Genomic DNA, 13079 nt, shown 5'->3' on the forward strand with positions numbered 1-13079 from the left:
CAAATTAGTAGTGTTAATGCAGAATTTAAACTAATTAAATTAATTAACCAAACATAACCTAGTGGAATTTAACTAACCTAAGATATCCTAATGGAATTTCCTATTCCTAGTGTCAATGATGCGAGTTCCCAATCTATAATTGATTAAGTCCGTAATTATCAATTAAATCTCTAATTACCTTCAATTGAGTTATTTACCACCCTTAGCTAAGACTACCCTTTCGGTATCATCTTCACTAAGGATTACTACCTAAGTCACCCTCTCGTTCTCTTCCTAGGAATAATGATACCTATTCGGTCTCACCACTTGGCACAAGTTATACTCGAAAGCATACCCTCTCAGCCTCACCTGTCTAGATATTCTACTAGGGGCATCAATCCCTAACATACTAAGTACTCTTGAATAAACACTCAATTTTAGATGAACAATTACTTAATCAATTAATCAGTTCCGTAACCGAAACATGCAATATATAAAATGCGCACAAGATTTTATCCCAATATCTGATCTAGCCATCGATTGGACCGTTGACCCGATTTCACATACCAAGCCCGGTTTGACCAATTTTTGGATCTTAGTCTTAGATTTTGGGCTCCCAGGCCCAATTTACGATATTAGGTCCAATTTTCAAGTTCAATTACCCATTGGGCCAATTGTCTAACTTGAAAATTAACTTCCAAAAATATTATATTAATTTTAATTGATTTTATTAATTTAATTTAATTTTACTTGATCAAAATTAATTTTTCCAAAAATCACTTAGATTTTCCAAATTAATTTTTAAAGAAAATTCTTTAATCAAATGCTCTAGTTGAAAAATTCTTACGACCACCTAATTTAATTCCACATCGAATAAATCGACTCAATTAAATTATTCTTAAAGTCGTAAAATTTTCTTCTTATTCAAATGTAGAAGCATCGAATATACAATTAGGCTCTAATGATTGCAATTATGTCCAGAAGCATCATTCCGGTAATTCGCAATTACTTAATCATGGAGTCAGTCCATAAGAAGTACCATGATTGAAAACTCCTTATTATATACTCTTTACAAAAAAATTCATCCAACTGTTTTATCCAATGACTTCATCATGTGTGTGTTACCCTCACATGATATCCTTGATTCCTTTGAATTAAATATGTTCACTCAATACAATCCTATTTTATCTCATTTTCACCATTGTGTCTTCTTAATGATTAATATGATCACTGTCAACAAATGACTGTGATAAATTACTCATTTGAGAATAAGCAACCCGTGGCTACATTCCATATTTATTAATCCACACAATGTATCATTAACTCTTTAATTGAGCTATAAATTCCACTGTTGCTAGTAAAGCCATGCCATACACAAGTCATGTACCCAACATACCGGCTATGGGCTCAATCATCTTTAGAGCATAAGCCTCCACTTATATCAAAGCACATGAGTTGCATATGCATGGTCAGCGACTAACTTAGGATTTAGGTAAACCACACAATGAAAGCCACAAGTGAATTAATTCACAAACGAATTCAGAATTAATTCATCTTGGGTCCAGTCTAATGTATCATTCTACCAATGAATACATCTATATCTCTATTTGTGGAGTCAACTGCTTCGATAGCCAAGACTAGCCATCTCCCCAATTGGAATTATAGACGACATAATAATCTTTCTCAGTATTTGAATCAAATGCTCACTTTGATTCTTTTACGGGATTATGGGATTACGAAATCATTTAGATTTTCTACTGAAGTAAGTTGTCTTTCTTGAAATGTAAACGTTCTTTACAATGTCACTTATCTTCAATTTGAACATTAGACAATCAATGAGCTAATATTTTCTTGTCACAATTTCACTATGCATGCAAAATATAAAAGACATAAATATAAAAGAAATAATAGTGAAATGTGAAATTAAATTTATTTATTCATTTATCGTTCAAATAAATAGAAAACAGTTACATGTTTACTGCAATATGGACACATTTCCCAACATTAAATTCTTCATCGTCTTTGATTCCAAACTCTTGTTGACTTCTATAATCTAATTTCGGCCCGCCCGTATTAATTTGTTTATATTATTTTTTATATAAATTTTTAAACAAATATAATACATCAAAATACTAAAATATTAAAATAAATATTTCACAACAAATTGAAAATAAATAAAAAATATGTATACTTAAATAATACTAAGATCGATGCAACTTAACAAGCAAATGCCTCTAAAATAGTAACAAAATTAATAAGAAAATAAGAGTTATACAATATCCAAACAATAACAATAAAATAATAGCAACATAATAGTGAAATGGTAGCAAAATAGTAAAAAACAATAAAAAAATAGCAACAAAACAGTAAAAAAAAACAACAACAAAAAACAGTAAAAAACCAACAATTTTTCTTTTGCATATTCGGGTCGGGTAGGCCGAACTTGGGCCAAAAAAGCTTTCCCCGAGGCCTGACCCATTTTCTAAAAAGACCTTTTTTTTTGCCAAAGCCTATTTTTCAGGCCAATATTTTTATCCACGGCCTCTCATTTTTTTAGCAGGCTTTCGGGCCAAGCCAGATGGCTCGGCCCATGAATAGATCTAGTCACGACATTGCAATCGTCCTTTGTATTCTTAGCTTGAAAATAGTGTCCTGCATACTAAATCGACTTGTTAGTCCTTCAATAGGCCCGTATTGGCCCGTCAGGTCATTACATTGCTAAACATTGTGTAAAAATCCTTATATTGCTAATAATTAAATCTAAGCTACTAAAATGGAAAACGAAACAAAATAACATAAAATGACTTCAAATAAAGCTCATTAAGTGCCAAAAATAGTCTAATTTGCAACAACAAATTGTGGTAGATCACAATTCCAGCTACTCATCGAAGTAAGAGCCACATCTAGAAAACTCCTACCTTTTAACACATATTCATTAACCTAAGCGATCCAAAGAGACCTGTCTCTTGCAAGCAAGGCACAGATAAGTTGCAAAATGCAAGCTTAAATACATTCTACCACATTTTTTAGTCTCAAGTCCCCCCTCAAGTTTAGGCAAACAAATCGCCTTCCAACAAACATAAGCCCCTCGACCTAAGCCAACATTATCTTTTTAAAAGAAGCTAAGACAGAATTGACAAACCTTCTTGAAAACACTCTTAGGCATTAGAAATTGACGGCTCCAATAGGTTGGCATACTAAAGATCACAACTTTAATGAGTTGCAACCTACCAGCATAACTCAAGTGCTTAGTAAGCGACCTTTGAATCATGTCCAGAATGCTATTGGTTAAAACAGCACAGGTAGACTAAGACATCTTCTAAGAAACAATAAGAATACCACCTCATTGGCAACCTACCAATTTTAAACCCTGTGCAAGAAGTCATAAGATTCAGCTCCTCTTGAGGCACCCAAATAACAAATAATTCACTTTTGGAGGCGTTGAGTTACAACCTAGAAATAAAATAAAACTGTTCAAGAACACAATAAACACCAGCCAACAAATCAGTAGTACCCTTAGAAAAAAAAAAAGATCATCAACAAATATAAGATGAGTCAACCACACTGGAAGGCACTTAGGATGATACTTGAAGAGAGCATTTGTGGCAGCAACATCCAATAACCTGGATAACACATCCATTGCAAGCACAAAGAGGTAGGGAAAGAGAGAATGTCCCTGCCTAATGCCTATCCTCCTACGAAAGAACCCCACAAGCCTTTCATTAAGAGAGAAAGGGAACTGGGGAGTAGTTAAGCAAACTTCAATCCACTTTAAAAACTTTTCAAGGAACCCTTGAGCTCTACGCATTGAAAGAAAAAAACCCCAATGTAAAGAATCAAACGCCTTTTGAAGATCAAACTTCAAGGCACATCTAGGAGAAAATGCCTTCTACCTTACCCTCACATTAGTTCATGGGCCAACATGGTATTATCAATGATACTATGACCCTTAACAAAGGCACTCTAACTATTAATGATCAAAACAAGAAAAAAAAAAAGAGTTATTAAATAAACCAAAACCTTGGTTATCCACTTATAAACTGAACTACAACAAGAAATTGACCGAAAATCTTTCACATAGCCAAGATTATCACACTTGGGAACTAAGGAAATTGAATTAGTATTAAAGACAACTAATAAAGTGGAGGATGCAAAAAAATACTAAATAATCTCAAGAAAATCAGGCCCCACTATACCCCATGCTGATTTGAAGAAGAAAGTTGTGAAACCGTCAGGACTAGGGGCTTTCTCTTTCCCCTACCCAAGAATAGTTGTCCTTATCTCCTCATTGGTAATAGAACTAGTCAACATATAATCAGCGCCATCAGTCGGTTTAGGCAGTAATTCTTGAAGCAAAGAATCTGGGCACTCAACAACATTGGTATTAACTGCACCGAAAGATTTTGATAAAACATCAAAATCTTTATAGAAATTTGATCAAAAGATTCCAACAGATTACTAGCTACATCAAAAAGAGAAGTAACAATATGCTTTCCTCTTAACTGCAATAGTACTATGAAAAAAATTTAGTGTTTTAATTCCCCTTCCTAAACCACTGCACTCGAGCTTTTTGCCGAAAAAAATGCTTCAACTTCTTGCAAAACTAAAAGATTAGCTCTCACCTGATCAATATGACCAACTCTAGCTAGATCACCCTGCAACAAAGCAAGCTACAAGCTTTCCAACTCCATAGCCTTGGACTTAACTCAAGCAGAAATATTACCAAAAGCCTCAGTATTGAGCATCTTCAAGACAGACTTAAGTCTTTGAAGCATGGTAACTAACTTCAACATTAATTGGTTTTTTAGTGAGTAATATGTAGAAAAAAAAGCTGACATGACATTACACATTTGATAATATATTTGTTGCATCAAATTTTAAAAATAGCATAACTTAATGAATTTAATTATTATCATTTGATGAGGATTGAAATTTTAAAATTTAATAAATAAAAATATTAAAAATGACTAAACTAAAATACAAGGATGGAATAGCAACTTCTATAAAATATAAGGACTAATAGTAGAATTTAACCTTATGTTTATTATATAGAATAAGTAATGGGATGAGAAAAAATAATTAATTTGGTAGTACTAGTATAATTATTTTCTTGTCATCATTTATTATATAGGAACATGAACTAATGATTTAGATTTAGTATTACTTTTTGCAACTGCCAGTTTTATTGCCATGGGATAAACTGAGTTTTCTAACCTTTTCTGCTTTAATTTAATATAAGACTGTAATTAAGACTGGCATTCTAGAACATGTCCGCTTAATATACACACAAAAACATGAGAAAATTTTTAAAAGGTAAAATAAGTGCATCCTCACTTTTCAATTCTTCTATCTCTATCACTACCCCTACCCTCTCCAAGCCGTTTCATATTATAATATAATAAATCAAATTTACTTTAACCAAAGAAGATTGTTTAAATACTTACAGGAAAAAAATAAGAAATATTATTACAAAACTTCCATCATGATCACACTATAATGCAATATAATTACAACTCTTTTCTCTGATTCAAAATTATAATAAATAAATAAAAATATCGAAAAGAAAAATTTAGAAATTTAATAAAAATTAATATTATTTAGTTTAAGCTTTAAAATTTTATTTTTAAATAATTTCATTATAACTTTTGATTATATATATATTTACATAATATTATAAGAAAGCATAACCTCTTCCTAACTAATAAATAAAATGATAATGCGTTTCAATGTACTCGAACCCATATGCCAATAAAATTAAGACTCAATCGACTTAAGCTTTAAAATTATTTATTGTATGATTTTTGTTTATTATCTAGTCGATGACTAAAATAAGCAGATTCAAACAAGAACCATTGAATTTATTTTTAACATTAATCTACATCTGTATATATGAAATTGTAACAAATTATAAGAAAAAAAAAAGTGACAATTTAACACACAAACGAAAATTAATGCCATGAATAAGTTCATATATTTTGGCATTGTGTTTGAATGAAGGACACAGTTTCCTTCTCCAGATCGTGAACAACCAACATATTCTGCTGTTGAACGTTGCCAAAGATCGACATCCCACTCGAGCCTCCCATCGCCAAACAAATTACCCCCGAGCTCGAGTCCGCGATCATATAATTCTCTGCCGGTAGATCCAAATCCGCTCCGTCGAAATGGAATACAAGTTTAGGTACTTCAACTTGGGTTGAACCTGATGGCAAGGTGAAGCAAAGGTCAAGCCCTGTTGAACTCAAAGTGTCGACGGGAAGCTTCATTTCCAAGATGAATGCCTTTTTTAGCACGCTGAAAGCAGCTTGTTCGAGATACGTGATAGTGGTGCCGGAGTCGATGATTACACCGCCGCTGCCGTTGTCTTCGAGTGCAAAAGTTGATTCCTTGATAGGCAAGCGAGTGCTTCCCACTGTGATTCCTTGGAGTGAAAGATAGTAAAAAGATGGTTGGGATGGGTTACGTATCAATGGAGTGGTCCTCATTTCACCTAATGATTCATTTGCACTTGCTATTGACCCCATCAACAGTAGGCTTTTCTGGGTCTCATCCATGGCGGTTAAGCAATATGAAAACTTGGGTTCTTTTAGTTGTGAAACTAATGATAATGGTCCACGCCCCAGCCCTACGAGGCCTGAGCCTTGCGAAAATCCGTCCCCCTCATTGTCTTCTCCGCACCCGAATCCGATGTTCGGAACCGAAACACTGTCAAATTTGAATGTTTCGGTTGCCATGACCCCTTGTGTCGAGGAGTAATCGCCGTATGTGTAGAGATACTCACATGACCCATCGCTGCATGTTGATTGCGGAAGTGCTTCACATAGGTCGCTCGAGCATGACAACTTGGTGAACGTCGAAGATTTTTGCGGGTCGAAGATGGGGGTAGATTGATCGAAACATTGGGTACAAGGCTTGCATTGAGTCCATATTAAATCACTTCCGGTGTCCAAGATCGCAGAGTAACTATTCGGTGGAGTCCCTATCGATAAGTCCATTAGAAACTCGCCGTTCCCAGCAACGATAGGCGCTTGAACCTCAGCCGAATCACCGCTGGCTGCTAAAACCATAGCGTTCAACCTCTGCAGCCTGTGATTCCCACGCTTTATCCCACGTTGGATCCGCTCCCATTTGGTTAAATTCTTGCTTGAATCAACATGCTTGAGCGTGACCCTGAACCCGATTTCGAGCTTACCGTAATCTCCTAACACTCGCCTCGACGTCGAAACCACCGGGGAGACGTACAATGCGACTATCACCAGTGCCGAAAATGAGACACAACATAAAGAATAGAGTAACGCCATGGAAATCCAAAAGTGGTTGATGACAAAGTGGGGTTGGTGAGATGAAGGAAACTTATATAAGATTGGAAAGTGGGGAATGGTGTTTTAGATCATTATTAAGATTAAAACACAGTGAAAGCAAAGTAGCTTGAGAGACAATAATGGAGGAGTAGATATGGGGGAAAATGGAAAAAGACTAGGATTAATAGCTTAGAAGAGAAGATGTAGGCTAAAGTGAGAGGTGAGACATGCCAACTTATTTGTACATAGAGGTTGAGATTTCACCACTTTTACAATCACTTTTCTTGGTGGTTGAGGGGATTTTAGGGTTCTAATCATCAATATATATACAAAAGAGTTTGTAAATATGATAATTGTGAAACATAGAAAAATCTCATAAGCATTCTTAAAATGATGATGAGTGCTTTCTAGTAGATTTAATTAAAATATAAAATTTTAAGATTTATTTAGAGTAACAATTAAAACGAGTTTAAAATATAAATTTAAAGTATATCATTTTTTTCTCATCCAATATTATATTTATAATGATAGAAAAAACTCTATTTGTGATATAGAAAAACTCTATTTGTGATTTTTAAAAACTTAAAATACATTGAATAATAATCTTATATAACATCCACTTGCTGGAATGAATGTAAAATATATTATATAGTATGTAAAGTAGCAACAATATTGTGAGGAAGGAATTGTCAGAATATATGGGCTTTGCTTACTGTGATTCAGGAGTTTGGTTAGCAATCTCAGATGGGAGTTGGTTGCCTCGCCATTTTGACAAATAACCATAATTCTACTAAATTAATTAACCTATATATACTACTTATTATATATAATTACTAATTTTATAAATCAAATTTATTGGATAATGTATTGGCAGAGTAACTTAAATCATAAATAATTCTTTAAATTTATTACTTAATCAAAGCTTATTTGTATCTGTTTATATTTTTTTTATTATGCATACTGTATTACCTCCATCAATTGTATATTTTTACTATTATTTAAGCCCCAAATCGAGTTAGTGGTACAAGTCAACTGGGCACCGACTCGATTAGGGAAATTACAGAAACATCTTTTATAATTAAAATAAGTTATATTGTTTAAGGATATTTTAGTATTTTTATTTAAAAAACTAATAAAAATATAGGTAAAGTGAGATTTGAATCTATGCCAACTAGGTTAATAGAACATTATTTTCTATGTTATTATTTGTTAGTTTCAAACTATAAATTTCATTATTATTTTATGTTATTTTAAAATGCACATCTATATTGTAAATAATAATTTTCACTATCAGTTTATTTCTTTTTAAATTAATTTATATACTAAACTTTTAATTTTTTGGTATCGTAATATTATTAATCGGTGATAATATGAATATTGATAAATAAGGCAAAAGCTAATATAAATTAGGAATAAAAATGGGAGTAAATATTGAAAATTTAATGTTAAATAAAAATTGAAAGTTTAATGATTGATATTGATTGGAATGGGAGAGTGTTGTAAGTTTGGTGGGCTAACTTTCTATACTAATAGCGTATTGGTGAAACAAATTTGGTTGGATGGTCCTACCATTGTTAGGTAACACAAAATTGCTACTTTCTTTTATATTATATATTTGGTTTGGTTAGAATTTGTTCCATTTTGCTTTGTAATTTGTATGAATAAAATGTTTTATATTTTATTGACTTTAATTGTATAAATTAATACAATTTCGTTGCCATATTAGATGAAACTATGACCTATCAATGTTATGTATATTTATATTTTAAAACAATATATAAATATCTATAAACTAATCATCTATGACCTATCAATATAACTCTATATAAAACTAAGGTCCAAAGGACATTTATGAACTATGTTGTTTTTTTTTGTCCTTTTTTATTTTGCATTATAAAAATGGGTAAAATTTCAGTTTTGGTCCTTCTATTATACTTAGAGTTTATATTTAATCTTTATACTATATTATTAATTAGCCCAAATAGTTAATATCATTAACTTTTCTATTAAAATGATACGCGGTTATATATAACTTGAAAGCGAATGTAATATCCTAAATTAGGGCTTAATCGGAATAGTGGTTTCGTGACCACAAATCCGAGATAGAAATAATTATTTTACAATGATTTTGATGTTTATGATATGATTGCATGATTGTGTGAAAATTTTGTGATGAAATTCTATGCCTAAAGTGCTTAAATTGAAAGTAGGGACTAAATCGAATAAGTTGCAAAACTTGCATTCTAGAAGTTTTAGTATGAAATTGTTTTGGAATATTAATGAGGAGGTCTTAAATAGCAATTTTACCAATTTTAAGTTCATGGACAAAATTAGGACATGGAAGGAATTTTGGAAAGTTTAGTAGTAAGGGTATTTTGGTCATTTAGTTATTAAAATGAATTAAAACAAAATTAAAAGCCAATTTTGTCCATCTTCTTCATTAGGCCGAAATTTCAAGGGTTCTCCATAGCTAGGGTTTGTTTCAAGCTTCCAAGCTCCATAGTAAGTGATTCCAAGCCCGCTTTTAATGATTTTTACGTTTTTGAGATCCCTTAACTCGATAAAGCTTATGTTAGCAATAATTTAACCTAGGGTTTATATTTGGAAAAATACCCATAGGTGAAATTTGTGTATTTTGATGTTTTATGATAGAATATGAAGTTTTAAATTATGTTAGACAACTTGTACTACTCGATTTTAAGCAAAAACAAGTAAAAGGGCTTAATCGGTAAAAATACCTAATAGTCACAAGTACATGTTAGAGTGAGAATTTGATGTTGCCATAGAAGAGAAAAGTGATCAGCATGTTGTAAAACATAAGAATAAGGAATAAAGTTTAATCCAGAGCCTAGGGGCAAAAATGTAAATATGCAAAAGTTTAGGGTAAAATTGTAATTTTGCCAAAATTTGAGTTAAGGATTAATTTGATAATGTGAGTATTAAATAAGCTAAATGTGTTATTATAGATCAAGAAAGACGTGGAATCGACCTCAATCGAGGAAAAGAAAAGATTGTGGACTAAATTGCAAAAATCTTTGTATTTTGGTACCAAGGTAAGTTCATGTGTAAATAATGTAGCATAATTGTTATTTTAAGTTATTGATATTAATTATGTGTTATGCTGAATTTTATTATGAAATGTATGCTTTGTGGTTAATTTCAAATAATATGTAAATTATGTGAACTACTTGTTAAATATAATTGTTACTGAGTATTGATTTCGGCATTCTACGGAAGACGGCAAGGATAAGTGTTCGAGGAAAAGCCCGTTTGAACCTTAGGAATAGATTAGGATACAAGTGACATGTCACTAGGATGGTTGAGCATCCGAACTCGTTGAGTTGAGTCCGAGTTCACTTATGGATGCGAATGTCCGAACTCGTTGAGTTGAGTCCGAGTTCGTGAGATGTAACTAGGCATTCAACTCGTTGAGTTGAGTCCGAGTTCACTTATGGATCTGAACGCCGAGCTCGTTGAGTTGAGTCCGAGTTCGCTTATGGGCGGGTTACATGATTGCTTGATTGAATATGTGGCACTTATGTGCAAGTTATCCATGTATCCGAATTATATTCGATGTGTTCAACGGGTAAAGTTCTACTCAAATGGAGGAAAATTTGAGATGTAAAGAGACGTATTGGTAAGTGATATGAAATGGATATTTTGGACAGGTATGTATTTAACCCTCGGGTTGAGTATTGATACAACCACGATAAGGTAATAAGATGATGAAGAATGATTAAAAATGTGATATGTGTTTTAGTGATGTATGCTAATGTTGACTGTATAACTGCTTGTTATGTTACTTATTATTTGCATATGAACTTACTAAGCATTTATGCTTACTCCTCCTTCTTACTCATTGTAGTTTTGGACAAGCCATTTCGAGAGTCGGGATAGGTCGAAGGCTCATCACACTATCCGAAGATTTTTGGTAAATGGCTTGTAAATTTAAGTATGGCATGTATAGCAATATACCCATTTTGTGTAAATGATCTTATGGTATGGTTGTGAAATGGTTGAGGAAATGCTTGATAATGATAAATTATGAAAATGGTTAGTTTAGATTATGTTTGATGTTAAGGAAAACTATTAAGATACTTAGTGCATAAAAACTCATAAAAGGATGAAATTTACCATAAACAGAATACCGCAGCAATACTAATGCGAGTTTGAAAATTTACTAAAAATCATAGAAATTGAATTTGGTGGTGAAATACATATCAAATTGAAGCTTATTATGTCTAGTTTCACATGAAAGAAATGAAACAAGTAAAGGAAGTATATGTTAGAAGATATTTTAATTTTAGTGAAACAGAGTCATAGCAGTTTCTGAATCCCTGTTCCTACTTTAGAAATTCACCATAAATTGTAAAGATATAATTAGGTGGTGTATTTTATATCCTAAGAATCCTTATTGAGTCTAGTTTTAGTATAAACAAACCTCATAGTCATATGAATTTTGTACAGAGAGAAATGTGGTTCGTAGTAAACAGAGGTCAGACCAGTCGAGTCTTGAAACAGGGTAACTTTAACTAATAAACTGTACTAATTGGCCCAACCAAAATTCTAAAAAAATTAGTAGATATTTTTATGAGTCTAGATTCAGGAAAAATTTACGGATCTTAATTTCGAGTTTCGTAACTCGAGATATGATTTTCTTGTGACTGTGACGCAAGTAGCTTAAAAGCTGTGAATGTAGAAACAAATAATTCAAAGTTCTAAAATGTTAAACTAAGCTTAGTAACACCTCATACTCGACTCGGCGACGGTCTCGGGTGTGGGGCGTTACATTTAGTGGTATCGAGCAGGTTTAGTCGGTTCTCGGACTACGTGTTGTATGTACGGATTTTGCTATACATGCCATATGTATGAATTGTGATAGTGTGACGACTTGACCTTTTTAAATGAAATTTTTTATATAGTAAATGGATCCCGATCCAGTGTGGCGAGATGAAGTCTGAGTAATGCGCTAGCTCGGCTGATGGAGCAGCGCCGATCGAAACCCACCCCCATTGTTGGTCGGGGAGGAGGAAAGGGATCGGAAGCCTTTCTCCAAATGATGAGTGCATGGTACATCGAGTTCGTTCAGTCACGAACCCAAATGTACGACCTCCCCACCTCCCCAATTCCTCAACCTATGCCTCCAATGCCTCAAGGAGTGGATATGATAAAATTTCACAGAACCCCGTTGATAGAATTAAGTAAACAAGGGGCTGAAGAATTTAGAGCAAATATTGATGATGATGCAGAAAGCGAGTTCGGCTTGAAAATTCTATCCGGTATTTGATGAATTATCTTGTACACGAAGAATGTTTGAAATGTGCTACATCTTTGTTGAGAGATTCAGCCTATAATTGGTGGAAGACTTTGATTTGGTGGTACCGAAAGAGAGGGTAACTCAGGAATTCTTTCAAGAAGAGTTTCGGAAGAAATATATTAGTGAAAGATTTATTGATCGAAATGTAAAGAGTTTCTTGAAATGAAGCAAGGTAATATGACGATCTCGAATATGAAAGAGAGTTTGTTCGATTAAGTAAGTATGCCGGGAATATGTTCCTCTGAAGCCAAGATGTGCCGACGATTTGAAGACGGGCTTAACGAAGACATTAAGGTATTTGTTGGGATCTTTGAACTAAAAAAATGGTGGTACTTGTCGATCGAGCTTGCAAGGTGAAGAATTCTTCAAGGAAAAGAAAAATGTAGAATCAAACACGAAATTGGAAGAAAAGACCAATGAGTAATGCACCCTCACAAAGAAACCGGAAAGTCAAGAAATATGAATCCTCGTTCCCAAGTTTC

At 33.1% G+C, this 13079-nt stretch overlaps 1 protein-coding gene across 1 annotated transcript; it reads right to left on the reverse strand.

Annotated features, from left to right (window-relative positions):
* Positions 1-5816: 5816 nt before the first annotated feature.
* Positions 5817-7568, reverse strand: LOC108468586 (aspartic proteinase nepenthesin-1-like). Its single transcript, XM_017769471.2, has one exon. The coding sequence runs from the start codon at positions 7278-7280 to the stop codon at positions 5946-5948; it is 1335 nt and encodes a 444-aa protein (XP_017624960.1). The 5' UTR covers positions 7281-7568; the 3' UTR covers positions 5817-5945.
* Between the last annotated feature and the right edge of the window lie 5511 nt (positions 7569-13079).

This window comes from Gossypium arboreum, chromosome 10 (assembly GCF_025698485.1).
Source record: "Gossypium arboreum isolate Shixiya-1 chromosome 10, ASM2569848v2, whole genome shotgun sequence".
Classification (NCBI taxonomy): Eukaryota; Viridiplantae; Streptophyta; class Magnoliopsida; order Malvales; family Malvaceae; genus Gossypium; species Gossypium arboreum.